We start from the raw sequence: 20,928 nt of genomic DNA, 5'->3' as shown, positions 1-20,928 counted from the left end.
TTACCTTCTACTCATATTTTTTATGCTACTTATTTTGCATTGAGGTAAGGCAAAGTGTTTTTGGGAGTCAAGGGCTGTGAAGAGTTTGATGCTAAGTTGCTAATGGGTCTTGTGGTTAATGTGTTTTTACCTCATGTGCTGTTATAAATTGTAATTGTTGCTTTGTGCTACTGGAGCTGTTACAATTTGATTTGTGAATGGTGTCTCAATCTAATTGGGATATATCCTTGCTGGTTGAACACAAATACAATCTGAATAATTTCCATTGATCAACAGATAACACCTAAGATCTTTCATTTGGGCCGTTATGCAAAGTTTGCCTTTAATCTACTGTTGAGCTGTACTAAAATGATCAATAAATGCAGTGACTGTGCCATAAGAAACATAAAGACCAACGTTGAAGTACTGTGAACCCCACTTTGCATCCAAGTCACTTCGAAACAATTTCCATATCATTTGGGAATTTGAATGTATCATAAATGATTGAAGATTCTATTGTGGGGTATGATTGTGTGAGTATCGCAAACCTTGTACCTTGTTTAATTGAAGAAGATGTAGTATAGATTATAAGCTAACGGCTTTTCTGCTCAACAGGTTGTTGATATGGATTGACCCAACATTTGTCGTCCTTCACTGCATTGTTCCATCTTTTCTTGAAAATCTGCATTTCCATAAAGGACTGTCTCCTCACCTGCACACATATCATCACTCAATGGTGCCCAAAGAACAGATGCAGATGAATGAAAACGGATGTGATGGAGAAAAATCATCAGTTTTTAGAGTAACGGTCCTTACTATAAATAAAAAAATTGAAATAAACAAAGTGCTCATTTACACAAAAAAAGCCAGAAAAAAATCCAAGATACTAATGCAGCATACTTACCATGAAACAAGAATAAAAAAATATCACTCCCTCAACATATTTTGCAATGGCAACATTATGACTACTGCAAATGAATATATTGCAAAACTAGTGTTTTTTTGGAGGGATATATTTCATGTATTCTGTCACAGCCCAAACCCGCCCCTATGGGTTTAGCACCATAACCGGCCAGTAATCCGAGATTACCGAAGGCCTGCTTAACAGTAATATAGTAAAACAGAGTACAGGGGCATGGCGAAAGCCAAAACAGTAAATAAACAATGTCCAATGAGCCGTGACAGTCTGTATGCCAAAAAGACTTTTCATATATATATATATACACAGTGCAGAACAGTATGTACAACATTTATAACCATCCAGACCAGGGACCTAATCCCTATTAAACAGTACAGTAACAGTTTATACAGTCTACAAAACAGTTACAGAGACAGACGGGGGAAAAATTAAAACACCCCTAAGCCATAACTTGATAGGCTCGGAACCTCGCAGTGAGGCACAGTGGTTGGCTTGACAAAACTAGAGTTACCCCGATGCTTCTAGCCACGGTCTGGTGCCTGTACACGTACATATATTTATGAGCAGTGAGCTAAAGCCCAGTGAATAACATAATGCGTAAAGAGGTTTAGAATGAATGTCATTACAGTAATGAAAACAGTTCATTAAATCAGTATTTCAGTCGTTCAGTCAGTACAGTCATATGTGGTACATCCATTAGCATACCAGTATAGTAAATAGTAGGTCTTGAAAGACCGAACAGTCAATGATGGCCATCAATCAGTAAACAGTAGTGGTTCCAACAAGGGAACCGACAGAGATCTCTGTAACAGTAACAGTCAGTAACAGTAGTTGCTAAGGATGCCACAATACAGTTCAGAATAGAGGACACACATTCATTCTATTAACAGTATTGATTCAGAAATAGTACAGTTCAATTGTTCAGAAGATAATCATTTTTGAACATATCTTTACACAGTTATTACTCACAGAGTTCTGGGCTACAGTTAGGCTAGAGCGCGTCCCCAGTCGCCAACCTTACACAGTTTACAGATAGAACACACACTAAGCTACACAGCTAGGAAAGATAATAATTTAATCCCTAACTTGCCTCGGCGTGGTTCTACATCTATATCCTCATTAAGATGCCTTAAACTAGGCCTAAGAATGCCTAGGATGAAATGAGGATACAAAGATGTACTTTAAAAGCATTTTCAGAAAACAGGGGTCCCGCTCGAGCGTAGGTTAATCCGCTCGAGTGGACATGCAGACAAAGGTTTCCACTCGAGCGCAGACTCAACCACTCGAGCGTACTTCAAAACAGCCAAAAGTGCTGGATAGGTGAAATTCACGCTCGATTAGGCGCTCGACACCCGCTCGAGCGTAAAACACAAGGTCCCGCTCGAGCGTAAATTACCCCGCTCGAGCTGACCTAAAAACAGAACAAAATGCTGGAAGCACGATTTCCACGCTCGAGTGCCAGTCACCTCGCTCGAGCGTGAGTTCAAAATCTGGAATTCCCATATTTGAAGCTCAAGCTCAAATTCAACTACAAATGTATCAAATTCGATTCCTTTGAGCCCATTTCCTGGAAAACACTTCAAAACTCAAAGTTTAACATGATTCAATGCTCAATTGTAAAAATCAAAGCCCAAAGGTAGTTCAAATAAATCTAATTTCAAACCAATTTTCATGAACAAGATGAACATGCAACATGCATGAAGTTAAACAGCTTACAAGCCTCAAATACATACTCTATTGAGTTAATATCTTCAAAGACAAGATGAATTCATGGACTTAACATAAATATGAGCATGCATGTGACAATTTTCCATGGAATCAACTCAAAATTCAATAATATAGGCATGCATGCATGAATTCAGCTATAATTCAACATGTTAGAACTAAATCATGACTTGGCTCCTTAATTAGACATGAACCATGTAAGAATCAACTTAAAGACACAATTAAGAGGTTGAATTCCTTACCTAGGGCTTCAATTACAAGTGTAGAAGTTCAATTAGGCAAATCTCCTACAATCACTTCAAGTCTAACAAGCCAATTCTCTAGAACAATTCAATTCTCTTTCTCACTCTCTCTTGGTCGGCTAGAACTCTCAAAATGGCTGAAGAAAATGTTTGTCTAAGTGTGTACAAGGCTCAATATGTTGAGGTAGTGGGCCACCAGGGATGGCAAGTTGGTAAATACATGTACTTTGTAATACAATGTTATTTAATCTAATTTAACCATACCAAATCGAATTTCAGATAAATACACCATAAAATCATATAAATCCCAATTAGCGTAAAACACTAATCAATTTCCGGTTCGGCCGCCGATAAGGCCTTCAATTTGCAGTTTAAACATAAAAACATGAACAGATAATCAAACAGGCAACAGATAGAAATGCAATATGACAGGTATACTTAATCAATTCAGTTTCAGATTCCAGTCAGTCAGTCCAGTATTTCAATCAGTTCAATTACCAATCATAATCAGTCTCAGTTTAGCAGTAATCGGTAGTTTATCGGTAAACAGTGGTGAGGGTTGTTACATATTCCCACGAAGATTTTCTCTAGTTCTGCGTAACTTGTAAAATGCTCTTTCTAGTTTGATAATTAAACAAAGAAAAAAAAGATCTTCATGTTACATGGTCTTGGGTAAAACTCAACTTCAAAAGTTAGTTGTTGAGGTGGGGGTGCCCTCACGCTACCAAGGCGATGTGGGACTTTGCTTCACACCCTCCCTCACTTGCAACGTGCTCACCCGACAACACTTGCCACATGCAGGCCAGGGACACACACTAACCATCCTTGAATACTCCAGCTCTAATATCATTGGGTTAAGCTGAAAATGCCCTCACGCTTTACTTCACATTACTTTAGTATCACGGTGACGTTGGACTTTGCTTCACACCACCAACATAGCATGTTCCAAGTTCAAAAACCATTGAGATGCAACTATCCTTGCAGCTTAAAGTACATGATATAATATATATGTGCATGACTTCAGTTTCAATTTCAATGATTTAGTGTTGTTTGAGCATACAGATCAAAAGAACCAACAGAATCTACAGAGTACTCCTAGAAAGAAGATACACTTTCCTATAGTGAAACCAAGGGACTTACTTCAGTTCTATTATTAACTCTTTGCAAGCCAGATGGTTCCTGCAATTTCAATGATGACAAGTTCTCAGTATCAGTTCAACAAGAAAATAAAATAAAAAGAATAAACTGCAATCTGAATCTGAAAAATTCTCTGCTCGAGACAAATGATCTGGTGATTTATAACTCAATTACATGAACAAGCACAAATAGTTTTAGTTGACAACTCAAAGATAAAAAGGTTAATGTTGTGCATAATAGCATGACGGTTAGGTCAAATCAATTATCACTTTGAATTAATACAACATACTTTTTTTTTGTTCCCACCTTTTGACACTGATTTTTTTGTGTCAAATTCTTGGGTGGACTGCGAAGTTAGACCAAAATAAAGGACAGTTACTATTTTTATTAAGACTATTATCAAATTTTTGGGTCATCTAACACATAGAGTAAATCAATGAGCATTGCGACCACGGAAGAGGGGGGAGAAGACAAAGGAAAAACATCAGGAGGATGGATGTAAAATGCACAGTTTTGATAGGTCCCTAACATGTCAAGTGCCCTTCTCATGCCAATGCAATGTAGGAAACCCCCTCTCCTGTTTTTAATTTAGTCCGCCCAACATAGATGGGACTCAAAAATCTTGAGCTCTAGGGTGGGAAACTTCCACTGGCTGGCTTGGTAGACTTACTCAAGCAAAGCCAGGCTTATGCTTGCATTGACAGCTCATGAAGCAAGACTTGGTGTAATGGAACATTTCTATTTTATAATTTTTTGAAAATTTTTGGAACTTCAATGTAAAAATTTATTGGCACAAATCATAATACTTGTAAGAATCTACTGTATGAGTTTTCTATGGAAATGAATTGCTCACATAAACATGAGAATTACTTACCTTGGTGCCATCTAAAACACCAAGTGTTGGAAGACCCAAATGAACTATATACTCAGAGTCAACCACACCAACATTTTTTGTCCTATCACCCTGTAAAAAAAGTGGTCAACATATCACTACCGTCCACAAATCGATAGTCATACAGAGAAGTGGAATTAGAAAATTGCCTGTGCACAATAACCAAGCTGGAAATCCAAGCCCCATGCATGGATCAAGTCATTCTGTTGGGGTTAAAAAAAATCATTAGAAAACAATAACAACAGAAACGGACAACACGCACTGCTTTCAAAAACAATCAGGGCATCTACTTTCCCTCATTTTTGACAAAAGCTATACAACAATGAAGCACCTACACTCCAAAACAGGTGCCGTAGTGGTGTCGAACAAAACAGGGACACGGTAGACATATATGGGACACGCCAGCTGGTGTTTAATTAATTTGTTTTTTGGGGACACAGCGGGGACATGGCGAGGATAGGACAACTAATTTTCCTCCCTCTTCTTTAGTGCTTTTGATGGATGTTGGATGTTGAATGTTTATAAATTTTTGTCTAGATTGTAATGAACTAATGGTGTATTGGATGACCTTCTTGAGAATTGCTATATCACACTTATTTTTTCACCCTTTTATATCACCGAATCATATGTCAAAATATTATTTGTTTTCATTAATTGATTAATAATTATTTCAAAACAAGAGAACCAATCATGAGTATTCATGTAGAAGACAAAAAACCGGTAACATATAGCATTTCTCTAACTTCTTTGTCTTAAGTTAACTCTTATCATTTTTATCTTAAAGATGAATGATCTATTAATTATTTAAATCTGGTAAGTTTTTTTTTTATTATTTATTAATTAGTGTTAATTTTTTATTGTTTGTGGATATAATATTAATCTACATTGTAAATAAAAAATATTTTAAAAAAATATTTTTTTTTGCCGTGTTTGTGTTCTCATTTTTTTGAAATCACTATCTCCCTTGTCTATGTCTGTGTTTGTGTCCGTGCCCATGCTTATTATGTGTACACTTTACACATACATATGAAAAATAGACCCTATGTTAACCTAATAACCTAATTAAAGTGAAGAAGAAATCTCACGGAAATCATAATTCATTGATACTATTTTAGAACCCTCACCCATTGTTCCAGACAAACGTTGCGAACCAATTCACTCATTATGATCATTGCATGTACTCAATTCAAAAGAAATACCCTATACCTGGAGCATATACCATGCACATCACTAGGCTGCTCTTGAGAACACAGGTGCCATCATTTCCACCCAACTGCGTGACAAAATTTGTTTTATTGCATTAAGTATAAAACTTGTCTTTTTCTCGAGACAATACATGAATTTAGTTCACCACAGAAAAAGTGGTTTTTCAGCAGTTAAAGAACCAATTATGATATAAAACAAAAGATTAAAGAACATTTTTAGGAGTTATAGGCTGATGATACCCTATGCACGGAGGAGCTGTGCTGCGATCGTCACACCTTCCACTGCCTTTAAGCTTATAGAACCTTCTGTTCAAGATGTAAATAAGAGAGGTTAAGATCGATTTAAGTTTCTAAATTTTTAAGAACAATGGCATATTTTGTCTAAAGAAAGTATCTATAATCCCCGTGATATGGTATCCAATAACAACACAAGACCTAATTCACCACACTTCTACACCTTGGATTATGTTGTCATAGTCAACTTAATCTGAAAAATTGTTTATGTTCCATGATCCAGCCACAATGAGGAAATTTCAATGGTCGAGCATTTTAATTAGGTCTTTTTGACCTGCGACATCTCTGAAGTTTCTTAGATACCTTGATTTGTACAGCTGGTCAGTACCCTTTGAGCTTATTTCCGAATTTCGGTTAATTATAATACAAATTACAGCTATATTCATTCAGAAAACTCTGTCTCTCGCTCTCCCTCTCTCTCTCTCCCTCTCCCTTCAAGAGTACTACACTGACCTGTGCACTTTTGAATTCCTCCGACGTGCAGTAATTTGATCTGTAAATATTTTGGCATATCTTTTTTGAAATATTCACCACTTTTTATGGGTATACCTACCAATGTCAAGCAATTTGACCCATAAATTTGATCTGAAAAATTTTCCAACTTTGAACCAAATATCTCTCACAAGTTTCATAAAGACGCATGATTGAAGAATCCACCAATTGCTCATAATATATATATATATAGAAAAGAAAATTTGAATAAAACAAAAAACCCATCAAATTCATGTAACAGAAAATCAAACCCACAACAACAATGAAGAAAGAATAATCAAGACCCACCAACTGTTCGATCAAATGTATGAATCAAAAAATGTCGGGATTTGATCAGAAACTGTTACCTTAGTACCAGGGCTGCTTGGAGGATCTCCTCCTCGGGGATAATAATAGGCCACTGTTCACCGGCGTCGCGGAACATTTGCTCGGTCTCGAGAAGCGGACCCTTGTCGAGAATCATGGTCCTGCTGACCGCTCGTCCAAACCAAAATTCGCCACTCGTCGCTCGCCTCCATGAGAGAGAGAGAGAGAGAGAGAGTGAGAGTGAGAGAGAGACAGTGTTGTTTCGAAACTTAGGGCTTTGCAAACCTAAAAGGAAATGAAAAAATGGGCGGAAAGGTAAAGGGAAAAAAAAGAGGAAATTAAGTTTGGGCGGGCGGGTCAGTGAAAAAAGGGGGAAATTTTGTTTCATTTTTAGTTTAATGTATCTTTTTTTTTAATTTGGTAGAAGTAGTGGTAATATTTTAATGAAAAATATTTTTCGTTAAAATAAAATTAATTTTTTTTGGTCAATGAAAAATATTTTTTTGTGGCCCATTTTTTTTTTGGTTACTAAAAATCAAGAACTAATTTTTTGTGGTAGAAGAGAAGGAGCGACAGTAATGGTGAAGATGGTAGATAAGAGGTGATAGTGGTAGTGGTGGTGGTGGTGGTGATGGCGAAGGAGATTAGTGGTGAAGTTGTGGTAGTGGTAGAGGAGATGGAGTGGCGGTGGTAAAGGAGAGGTAATAGTAGTAGTAGTAGTGGTAGTGGTAATGGAGTGGTGGCGATGGTGGTAGTAATGGTAGTCGTAGAGGTGGAGTGGCAACAATGGTAATAATGCTGGCAATGGAATGACATTTGCAGTAGTAGTGAATGTGGTAGAGGAGATGGGTGGTGAGAGAGAGATGAGTAAGAGACAGATAGAGAAGAGAGATAGAGACAGACAGACAGAGAAACAGAGATAGAGTGATGAGCGAGAGAGAGACAAAGTGGTCGCTAAAAGTACATTTTCTTGTAGTGAAGAGCTCGGTAAATAGAGAAGAGGAGAGGGAGAGAGTGAGCAAGGTGAACACAATAGGGGAAAGAGACAGGCAGACAGACACACAAAGAGAAAGAGAGAGAGAAGAGTGAGAGACAGACAGACAGACAGACATAGAGAGAGAAAGATAGAGAGAAGAGTGATGAGTGAGAGAGAGACAGAGATAGAGAGAGAAAGAGATAGAGACATAGACAGAGAGAAACAAGAGATGAGTAAGAGATAGACAAAGAGAGAGAGAAAGAGATGATCGAGAGAAAGACATAGAAAAAGAGAGAGATAGAGAGAAAAGAAAGATGAGCGAGAGAGACAGAGAGAAAGAAAGAGAGAAGAGAGATGAGTGAGAGAGATAGAGAAAGAAAAAAGATGAGAGAGATAGAGAGAAGAGAGATGAGCGAGAGACAAAAAGACAGAGACAGAGACAAAGATAAACAGACAGAGAAGAGTGATGAGTGATGAGTGAGAGAGAGAAAAAAAGAGAGAGAGAGAGAGAGAAAGAGAGAATGAGATAGAGAGTGAGAGACAAAAAAAGAGACAGAGAGAGAGGAGAGATGAACGAGAGAGACAGAGAGAGATAGAGAGAAGAGAGATGAGCGAGAGAGACATAGAGAAATGAACGAGAGAGACAGAGAGAGAGATAGAGAGAAGAGAGATGAGCGAGAGAGAAGAGAGATGAGAGAAAGCGAGAGAAGAGAGATGAGCAAGAGAGATAGAGAGATGAACGAAAGAGACAGAAAGAGAAAAGAGATGAGAGAAGAGATAGATGAGTGAGAGACACAAGGAGAGAGACAGACAGAAAAATAGACAGACAGACAGACAGACAGAGAAGAGTGATGAGTAAGAAAGAGAAAGAGAAGAGAGAGAGGAAGATGAAAAAATAGGTGAAAAAGACAGACAAAGAGAGAGAGAAAAAGAGCGAAAAGGGATAAACGAGAGAGAGACAGGAAGAGATGAGCGAGAGAACGAGAGAGATAAAGAGAAGAGACAGAAAGAGAAGAGAGATAAGAGAGAAAGAGAGAAGAGAGATGAGCGAGAGACACAGAGAGAGAGAAAAAGACAGACAGACAGACAAAGAAGAGTGATAAGTGAGAAAGAGAAAAAAGAGAGAGAGAAAGAGATAACGAGTGAAAGACAGAAAAAGAGACAGAGAGAGAGGAGAGATGAACGAGAGAGACAGGGAGAGAGATAGAGAGAAGAGAGATGAGAGAGACAGACAGACAGACAGACAGACAAAGAAGAGTGATGAGTGAGAAAGAGAAAAAAAAGAGAGACAAAGACAAAAATAGAGACCAAATTTTAGTCGCTGAAATTAAATTTTTGCCGACCAATTTTTTGGTCGCCAAAGATAAAAAGTAATTTTTTCTTTTTCTTTCAGCGACTAAATTATTTTAGTTGCCAAAACTATATTTACAGCGACCAAAATATTTTTTAGTCGCTGAAATTAACCTTTTGCCGACCAAACTTTTGGTCGCCAAAGATAAAAAATAAATTTTTATTTTTCATTCAGCGACTAAATTATTTTGGTTGCCAAACTATCTATACCGCGACTAAAATATTTTTTAGTCGTTGAAATTAAATTTTTGCCGATTAAAATTTTGGTCGCCAACGATAAAAAGTGAATTTTTATTTTTCTTTCAGCGACTAAAATATTTTTTAGTAGCTAAAATTAAATTTTTGCCGACCAAAATTTTGGTCGCCAAAGATAAAAAGTAAATTTTTATTTTTCTTTCAGCGACTAAATTATTTTAGTTGCCAAAAATATATATGCAGTGACTAAAATATTTTTTAGTCGCTGAAATTAAATTTTTCCGACCAAACTTTTGGTCGCCAAAGATAAAAAATAAATTTTTATTTTTCATTCAGCGACTAAATTATTTTAGTTGCCAAAACTATCTATACAGCAACTAAAATATTTTTTAGCCGCTGAAATTACATTTTTGCCGACCAAAATTTTGGTCGCCAAAGATAAAAAGTAAATTTTTATTTTTATTTCAACGACTAAATTATTTTAGTTGCCAAAACTATCTATATAGCGACTAAAATATTTTTTTAGTCGCCAATTGTGGCAAATTTAGCGACTAAATTTTTTTTAGTCACCAATTGTGAGATTTTTAGCGACTAAATTTTTTTTTGTCGCCAAAAATTAATATACCCCAACTAAAAAAATTTAGCTGCTAAATATTGTACTTTTACTGACTAACATAATTTTTGGTCGCCAATTCCCCAACTTTTAGCAACCAAAATATTTTTAGTCGGCAAAAGTGGTCGCCAAAAGTGTATTTTCTTGTAATAATATAACCTTTTGTCATGGTCTATAGAAAAACTTTTATCGTGGTACATAGATCACTTTCTGTCGCGGTACATGTATATGACCATTTGTCGGCGTACATAAATAACCTTTTGTCATGGTCTATAGAAAAACTTTTGTCGTGGTACAGATTACAATGGTAATTTGTACCATGCCAAATGGTAATTTTGCTTGGTAATAAATATATTTTTTTTGTATACGAAGGACTTTTATTTTTGTATGACATATTTTGTATGAAATTATTATTTTAGTTTGGACAATAGTTGGTTTGTATGGACTTTGACATTTAAAGTTATTTATTTTTTGTATATGTATGCAGATTGTGGAATAATTGATAGTATGTATCATTTTGTTTATATACATATTACAGGTTGCATGGAATATAGACAAGTTGTGGAGATATTATAATTTTGCGATAAAGCTTAATATCATGTTTTTGGCGACTGAACAATTAGTAGCTAAAAAGAATTGGGAAAATACTTTGGGCGGCTAAAAATTTTGTAGCAAAAAATAAAAAAAATAGACATTTGGCGACTAAAAGTTTTTTAACCAAAAGAAAATCAAACATTTGGCAACTGAAATATTCGGTAGCTAAAAACACAAACTAAAGAATAAAAATACATTTGCCGACTAAAATTTTAGTAGCTAAAAATGTGGGACTTTTGGCGACTAAATATTTAGTAGCCAAAACAAGACCTCTTTACCAACTAAAATTTTAGTAGCCAAACATGAGGGACTTTAGGCGACCAAATTTTTAGTAGTCAAAAGAAGAACTCTTTGCCGACTAAAATTTTGGTAGTTAAAAATGGAACTTTAGACAATTAAAAGTTTGGTCGCCGAAAATGTAGTAATTTAATTTAATGTCCAACCTTTTGGCGACTAAAATCCTTTAACGACAATTCTTCGACGACTACTTTTGCGACCAAATAATTTAGTCGCCGATTCCCTTCAGCGACTAAAAATTAACTTTTAGTAACTAAAAATTTAATCGCTAAAAGTGAAAATTCTTGTAATATTATTGCTTATTGTGTGATGCTGGGTGCTCCTGCAATACTTACTCATTTAACATTTATTTAGGGAATAATGTTTGAGGGCCCGAAATGCTTGGCTCGAATCCGGCTCGAAGCCCAAAACGACGTCGTTTTGGGCTTCAAATTTTTTTTTTTTTTTTCTTTTCTTCCTTTTCTTTCTTCTTCTTCGTTGAGTTGAGAGAAAACACAGAGGCGAGAGAGAGAGAGAGAACACAGAGGCGAGAGAGAGAACGCAGGTCATCGTCGGCGTCATAGCTCGGCGGCCGATCGTCGCTCGTTGGCCGATCTTCGCTCGTTGGCCGATCTTCGCATCGCCGCCTCCGCCTCCGCCTCTGCCTCCGCCCACCTCTGCTCTGCCCCCGCCCGCCTCTGCCGCCTCTGCCTCCGCCCGATTTTAATGGCCCCTCCAGTTCCTCTTCACCTCCTTCTTCATCCTCCTCCTCTTCTTCTTCTTCTTCTTCTTCTTCCTCCTTCCTTCTCAAATTCGAGCCATTCGAGCCTTGCCCTTTTCGGGCTCTCTACCGGGACTGTTATTTAGGTGAATCATATTCATCGGAGCTTAAACATTATATATTTAGCTTGTTAATATATATTTTATTAATCTATTTATTTGTATAATTTAATAATGTTTATGTGATTTGTGTATTTTTATATATTTTAAATAAATTAGTATAAATAATATAGTTTAAATATTTTATAATATATTATAATAAAAAAATGTGAAAGTGATGCCTGTAGGCTGTATGCCGCGCAAGGCACGGGCCATTTAAAGATAATATTTAAATTTTAAGTAAATTAAAAACATATTTTTTTAATTTTATTTAAAATATAGATTGCTTTTTTATAATTTTAGAAATTATATTTCGTGGTTTCAAGTTTTAAATTGCATAATAAATTATCTATTTTGTTAATAAACTATTAAGTTAATTAATATTTTTTAATAATATTATAAATATATTCAATTAACAATTCAAATAATTTTATTAGTGTATAGGAGAGCCATTAAAAAAAAATTCGTGAATTATGTTAAATAAAAATTTATGACAAAATATTTATAATTTTTAAAATCATAAGGGATAATCCATATGAAGGTGAAATGTTATTGAATTAGATGAAATGGAATGGAATTATTATTTTTTAATCTCTACAAAATAATCATTCCATTATATTTTTTTTTCCTATTAAAACAAACACTACCTTAAAGTAAATATCAAAATTATAATTTAAACAAAAAAATCAACGGTAAATTAGAAATATAGCTTCTAAGATTTGGGAAAGACTATGGTACACCCCCCCCCTCAAAGGGTGTGTACCATATACACCTTACATAATTTTATATTTTCTGAGTCATAATTATAAAAAAAAAAAAAAGTCATAACCAAACACTGTATGAGGCATAACCAAACATATCAAAATAATGTCATAACTAAAGGAAAAAATTAGTCATAACTAAAGGGGGAAAAAATGTCATTACTAAGGATGAATATGGTAAGCAGTGTGTATTGTAAAATTTTCCCTAAGATTTACTTAAAGGGTCTTGTTAACATGCACCCTAAGAGCATATGGTAAGAAATCTTTAAAATGTTGTACATTTTTTATTATTCATAACTAACGGAAAATAAAAAATAAAAAAATGTCATTACTAAGGATGTATATGGTAAGCAATGCGTATTGTAAAATTCTTCCTAAGATTTATTTAAAAGGTCTTGTTAACATGTACCCTAAGGGCATATGATAAGAAAACTTAAAAATATTGTACATTTTTTTATTACATTCATTTTCATGACTAACGTATAAACAGACGAATCATATTAACATTGCAATCTTAAAACTAGGGGTGACATCGGCCCGTTGGCCCGCCCAGCTTGCCTAGCCTAGCCCTATTTTTTTAGGGTTTTGAAAGATTGTTTTAACCCATAGAGCCAGGTTGGACCAATATTTTCAATCTAAAATATTAATGGGCTAGGCTTGGCTTGAGATTTACACTTTCAACTTAGTCTCTCCCATCCCAACCCATTATTAAATTAATTATTTATTTACTTATAACACATTAAAATATATATTTTTTATTGGAATCTAAAATTAATGTTTGTACATTTTATTAAAACTCGTATTTGAGATTATGTGTGATGGAATTTATTTAAGAAACCCTTCAATTTATACACAAAATCTTTCAATTTATAATGCTATCAATATATTTATTTAATAAATATAATGTGTTATTGAATTTAATTATGTAATATTTTAAGTTTTTTAACTTATATCCCGATGAGTAGACTTGAGATTTATAATTATTTTTTAAACGGAGCTTAAGCAGATAGAACTAAGCTTGGGCAAACACAAAGTCCCTTATTATATAATGTTAGCATAGCCCGAACTCAATTCAGTCCCAATGTTTATCCACCCCTATTTAAAACTCATGCATTAATAATTATATTAGTGCCAGTGGTAATGGTAGTGGAGGTCGGCTGTTTGGGAGTGGTGTATTGGTGCTGAAAGTTAAAATAATTTTGCCTAATTTTTTTTTTTTTTTTGGGTTTGTTATAATGCTCAAAAAAAAAACAAACAAACAAAACAAAACAAAATCACGCCAATAATAGCTTTGTGTTATTTTGACACGTTGAATCTATTTCTAAAAAAATAATAATAATAATTAATGATCATTATTGTCACTACTAAAGTGACAAATTTAACACTAAATTTGACTTTAACAAATTTTAGTTTGAAAATTTGGCAGATAATTAGAGTTTTTATTTTTATTTTACATCTTATGAGGGTATAATTAAAAGGAGATTTTTTTTTAAGGTCTATACTATTAAGATTTTATAACATAAAGAGCACTCAATATTTTCATAATGTCTAAGGTCTTTCAACATCGATCCAGGAAAAAATTCGACCCAAAGAATTTCTCTGGACTTCCAGAGATCTTCTCTTCAGAGAAATTCTGGGAATTTCTTTGCACTTCCCAAATAATTTCTCTGGACCTCCCAGAGATTTTCTGTCCAGAGAAATTCTCTGTGTGCTTTCGACCAATCTTCTCTGGTTTGCTCACAATTTTCTGTGTGTTTTTTATCAAACCAAAGAAAATTGAACAACCACCATTTTCATTTTGACCAATTTTTTCTGAATTGTAAGACATTCAGACAACAGCCAAAAGAAAATTGAACAAACACCATTTTTATTTTGATTAATTTTCTGTGACTGTAAGACATTCAGACAACATCAAAACAAAGAAAATTGAATGACCACCATTTTCATTTTGACCAATTTTCTCTGGACTGTAGGGTGCACCAATGTTGATCGAAGCGATCTTGCTTCTAGTGTACACATCAAATATTGCACAAACAAATAGAGCAAATGAGAGTTACCTCGTCAATTTGGGGGAAATAGATGACGAGATCCATCCAAAAATCAAATCATTATTATTCTAATTTACAATATTAAATCAAATTAAGAATGAATTCTAGAAATCATATCACAACACAACACTTAACCAGACTAGTAAATTTCACCAATAATGGTATGAAATTCATGGCTTGCTTCCTAATGATGATCACATCATAAATGTTACTCACAAAAAGCTTGAACGCCTCATAAAATCTAAAAAGCTTGAATTTTCTCTGGTTTACTCACAAAATTCTCTGTGATTTGCTCAAAAAAAATTGTGTGCTTTGACCAATTTTCTCTTATTTACTCATAATTTTCTCTGTGTTTTAACCAAACTAGAGAAAATTGTGATTTTTCACAGAAAAATTTCTAGCAACCTTCAACAAAAAAAAAAAAATTGAGGATTGAAAATTTTCTTAGTCAAATTTATGATTGAATCTAAGTTTGTCCTCACTCTTCCACTCAAAACCTCTTCATTTCCACAACTACCTCTTTGGTAGCAGATGAACAACAATCTGACCTAGATGTTTAGATTTCAACATATGTGGTTGAATTGAATTGATGGAGAACTTTATGAAAACTTAGGTTATGGATTATCTTCAAAACAAATCTACAATTGGAAAACTCTAAAAACGAAGGAATGTGAGGGAAATGAAGTGGAAAAAGAAGGGAGTGTGAGAATTTGGAATCAGAAACAGTTATTATATACATATTCTATAAAGAAGTGAGTGAAACCTTTGAATTTTGGAGACAGATTTCCTAAGTTTCTTCTTGTTTTCTTCTCCGTTGATGATTTTTGAGAGAGATAGACTCCTTAATTCATCACCAGTGAGCTTCAATATACAGCCCCATAAATTTCTTTCTACACCCAACTGTGGTCATCGTCGGTCATCCACCACCGTTGTCAGTGGTGGACGGTGGTTGTCGGTGTAAAAGAGGCAGCAAAGTGAGGTCGAAAGAGACAAGCCAGCGTGTTTCGATTTTTAAAGCAGGTTCCGAGAGAGAAGATAAAGAAGAGAGACAGGAAGGAAAGAGAGAGGAAGGAGTTCAGCGACATGAGAGTGAGAGAAGCATGACGACGACAGGTGGTCGCTAGCGGCGATGGCAAATCGGGTAGCGACGGCGGATGAAGAGAGACAGAGAGATGAGGTTTGCCACATCACTAGAGGTCGGACCCCCACTTGGGGTCTGTAGCATTATTCCTCGTACATTATAGAGAAAGAACAATGCTACAGACCCCCAGTGGGGGTCCGACCCCCAGTAACGTGGCGCGGCCTCATTGGCTGGAAAAAAAAAAAATAGTTTTTTTTTTTGCTCAATCAGGGCCCTACACGAACGACCCCTAGCACCTCCACTGGGGGTCGGAGGCATTTTCCAATGTAAGAGTGTAGGGGTTGAGGGATCTTAGACATCACAAAACAATATTGTAGACTTTTTTCATTACTAAAAATGGAAGAGGGATGTTAGGCTAATTTTTCCTAATTAAAATTGACATTGGGTCAAGGATTTGGGGGCATCAGTAGAGATATTCTATCATTTTACTATATCATTGGAAGAATCTCTTACTATTTAAACATATTTATAAACACTCATATGCCAATAAGTAAAATCGAAATGAAAATATTCATGTTATCTAATACAATTTATTTTTGGACGGTTGTAATGGTTATTATTTTCACTTTAAATTTTTTTATTTTTTATTTTTCAAAATCTTTTATAAGTCCTTACCATTAAAATAATGAAATTAAAAAATTTGACATCTTTTTCTTCAATGCCAAATTTAGTATTAAGATATACTAATTAGCAACTCAATTTTGTACGTTCAAATGAACCATAACTACATACCACATTTTAGTCTTAAAAGTGCCACCTCAAAATTGATAATTTAGGTAGAGATGCTCTAAATAAAGATTAAAATAAATTTTTTTTTTTTTAAGTCTAACGTTTATTTAACATGATATAAAATTTATATATAATTTTAATATTCAAATAAAAGATTAAATAGATTAAATAATGAATTTGACTTCTTTCATATTTAAATCTTAATAATAAATAATAGTAAATATTAACTTGAGAGAACTTGAGAGAACTTGAGAGGTATGAGGCTTACCATGAGTCTTATTTCAATGATTTATACTATTTATTTTATAAAGCTCTCTGTGTATATTATTCACGAAAAAGTGAAGTTAATTTGATAATTGTAGTATTTTTCTTTTATCACATGTGTTTTCAAAAAAATGAATGATCATTTTAAAAATAGATCATCCCATTTTTGAAGAAAAATACAACAAAATAAAAATATTATATTCATTAGATCGGTTTAATTTTTTATGGATAATACACATAGAATATCTTACAAAATGAATAATTTGAATCATCAAAACATGATCCATGATAAACTTCACTAGGGGTGTGCGCGGTGCGGGTCGGTGCAGTTTGAGAGAAAAATAGAAACCGTATGGCGGGCGGCGGATTGATAAGTGCCACTAGAATTTGCCATTTTCCTTATCAAAAACTGGCGGTTCGGTTGGCAAATAATGGCGGATTTGCCTTGGCGGTTCGGGCAGATTGGCGGTTTATAAAAAATATAATTCAAATTACAAAACTTAAATCAAAGAGTAAAAAAAAGACGAGAGATACCGTGATGTTAAGCATCTTTAAAAGTGAATTGGAATCCAACTTTATTTTAGATTACTGACATCTTGAATTCCCTTCGAGCAGTAATGTAATACTATATTCTAAGGTATAGAACAACAAGCAAACTTAAGTAAAAAAGAATTTTTAGAATCTTATAAAACATGATTTAATAGCGGTGCGGGTCGGTACGGTTTGGAAGAAAAATAGAAACCGGCGGATTAATAAAAGTGTCACTAAAATTTGCCATTTTTCTTACCAAAAATCGGCGGTTCGATTGACAAATAATAACGAATTTGCCTTTGCGGTGCGGTTCGGTGCGGTTTTGGCGATTTCGGCAGTATTATGCACACCCCTAAACTTCACAGACTCCAATACCCAACCCTTAAGTAAATACCATAAAAATTATGACATTAGTGAAATTAATTTTTCTAGACAAAATAATAATTATGGTATTATTAGTGTACGATAACGTGCCTTAGTCCTAGTCATCACATGAGACAATTGTGCATATACCAGGATAGTCTGGACAATTGTGCATATAGTAATGGAAAGGTCTGGTAAGCAGGCTTAATTTTCGGGGTGAATGACGGTATGGCAAAAATTTATTTGGGGTAAATTACATTTACCTTCCTTGAGATTTTTGACAAATATAGGGACTTTTTCTGTGATTTGAATAATTACAATAATCTCCCCTATTTTACCTAACAATGTCAAGATTCCCCCATTCTGTCTATTTTGCACAAACGACGTTAGTATTTTATATAAAATGACCATATTACCCTTGCTTTTGCTTGCAAAAAGACGAAAAACCCTTTTCTTCAAGACGAACATCACTGCCATAAAGTAAAAGACGAGGAAACCCTTTGCTTTGACCAACACAACCATAAAATAAAATAATTTAAAAATATTTATATTAAAAATGACACATTTAAAATAAAAAATAATTTTTTTAAAAAATTTTAATATTTAAAAAATATATTTAAAATATTAAAAAATACAACACATAAATGTATGAAATATAATACACATTAAAATAAATATAAAATATTTACCCTAAAAAAATAAATTCGAAAAATTTCAAAACTTATAACAAAATAAAATTTTTTTTTTTTCCAAAACTCATAACTCAAAATACAACTCCACACTCAAATCATGACTCTAAAAATAATTTTAAAAAATAAAATATATTTTTTTAATTTTTTCTTTTAAAATAGAGTTTTGGAAAAAGTTTGGTTTTGAGTTTTGAATTGAGTTTTAAATTTGTGTTTGGTTATGAGTTTTTGAAAATAATTTTTGAATTGAGTTTTGAGTACAAACATGTTCCGAAAAAATATTTTTTTTAGAAACATGTTTGGTTTTCTTTTAGAATTACAATTCCAATTAGAAATTTTCAAAAATCTTTTCAAAACTCATAGAGTCTTAACCAAATATACAGTTTTGAAAATAGTGTAGAGTTTCGAGTTATGTGTTTGGGTATAATGTTTGAAAATAATTTTCGAATTGAGTTTTATGATTTTGTTGGTCAATTCAAAAATTATTTACAAAACTCATAACCAAGCACAAACTTAAAAAAATACAAACTTATGTTAAATATATTTTTTAAATATTAAAATTTTTAATTTTATTTTATTTTATAAATATATTTTTAAATATTTTAATTTTTTTATGTGTTTTGTTATGATTTGAGTGTAGAGATTTGAAAATAGTGTGGAATTTCGAGTTATGTGTTTGGGTATAATGTTTGAAAGTAATTTTTTGAATTGAGTTTTATGGTTGTGTTGGTCAATTCAAAAATTATTTTCAAAACTCATAACCAAACACAAACTTAAAAAAATTCAAACTTATGTTAAATATATTTTTTATTTTTTAAAATTTTTTTTATTTTAAATATTTTATTTTATTTTATAAATATATTTTTAAATATTTTAAAAAAAATTATGTGATTTGTTATGATTTGAGTGTAGAGTTTTGAAAGAAAAATGCTTCGGACCCCCACCGGGGGTCGACCCCCAGTGAGGTGGCGCGATATGATTGGATAAAAAAAAAACTGTTTTATTTATTTTTATTTTTTTTTTAAGTTTCAGCCAGTGGGGGCTCGCCACCTCACTGGGGGTCTGCAGCAGCTCTCGTTTTGAAAATAATGTGGAGTTTCGAGTTATGTGTTTTGTTATGATGTTTGAAAATAATTTTTGAATTGAGTTTTATGATTGTGTTGGTCAATTCAAAAATTATTTTCAAAACTCATAACCAAACACAAACTTAAAAAAAATACAAACTTATGTTAAATATATATTTTTAAATATTAACAAATTTTAAAAATTTTATTTTTTATTTTAAATATTTTATTTTATAAATATATTTTTAAATATTTTAATTTTTTTGTTATGTGTTTTGTTATGATTTGAGTGTAGAGTTTTGAAAATAATGTAGAGTTTCGAGTTATGTGTTTGGTTATAAGGTTTGAAAATAATTTTTGAATTGAGTTTTGAGTTATGTGTTTAGTTACGATTTGAGTGTGAAATTGTATTTTGAGTTTAAAATCTTAAAATTAAAAAATTAAAATATTTACAAAATAAAATAAAATATTTAAATAAAAAATATATATTTAAAATAAAAAAATAAAATTAAGTGTTTACATTGGGCACTTTAGTATTTACATTATAGGCATTATAGGCACTTGAGGGCATTTTAGGTATTTTTGTGTTTACAGTTGATGACATCAGTAGGGTCGGCTAGGTGCATAAACGGCGGTCAAATTTTGGGAAAATCTTAACATTGTCAGATAAAGTAAGGAAGGCTACTGTAATTATTCAAACTACAGGGGAGGCCCTGTATTTGTCAGAAACCTTAGGAGAGGTAAATGTAATTTACCCATTTATTTGTGTAATGCCAAATCTATGTGAGGTGTTGGATGTATAAGTGTGAATTTATAGTATTACTCATGATAAAATGAAAAAAAAAAATGAAGGGCAAAATGAGAATGAAATAACAAATCATTTATAGCAAAACAATTCTTATATATATATACTAGTTTACACAAGTCCGTGCATGGCACATGCTATTATTATAGTATATTTAAGTCTTATATTTTGATAATTTTTTAAAAATTAAAATATTATTTTATGAATTTGAATAGAATAAATCATTAGATATATGATAGAATTATGTAGTATGATATGTATATTTTTTAATTTGTTATACATCCAATGATGTCGACTCCAATTCTATTACCATGTAGTTTAGGGTGAATTTATGAGTCTTTAACATTTCTTCTAAATTTATACAAAAAAAAAAAAAAAATTATGGCGTGTAACTTTTCTCAATAGATAAATATAAAATAAATATTAAGATAATTCTCTTATCTAAAAAAATTACTAAGA

General features: G+C 33.1%; 1 protein-coding gene across 1 annotated transcript; it reads right to left on the bottom strand.

Annotated features, from left to right (window-relative positions):
* Positions 1-234: 234 nt before the first annotated feature.
* LOC114260744 (uncharacterized) lies at positions 235-6,478 on the bottom strand. The gene is made up of 6 exons (XM_082917092.1): positions 6,340-6,478; positions 6,101-6,167; positions 5,044-5,097; positions 4,877-4,966; positions 4,006-4,044; positions 235-691 (listed from the first exon to the last, which is right to left on the bottom strand). The coding sequence occupies exons 2-6, from the start codon at positions 6,107-6,109 to the stop codon at positions 572-574; spliced, it is 312 nt and encodes a 103-aa protein (XP_082773218.1). The 5' UTR covers positions 6,110-6,167; positions 6,340-6,478; the 3' UTR covers positions 235-571.
* Positions 6,479-20,928: the final 14,450 nt, after the last annotated feature.

The sequence above is a fragment of the Camellia sinensis genome, chromosome 2 (assembly GCF_055761805.1).
Source record: "Camellia sinensis isolate YWXY chromosome 2, ASM5576180v1, whole genome shotgun sequence".
NCBI classification, from domain to species: Eukaryota; Viridiplantae; Streptophyta; class Magnoliopsida; order Ericales; family Theaceae; genus Camellia; species Camellia sinensis.
The sequence above is the reverse complement of the archived record's forward strand: the minus strand, read 5'-3'. Positions and strand labels throughout refer to the sequence as shown.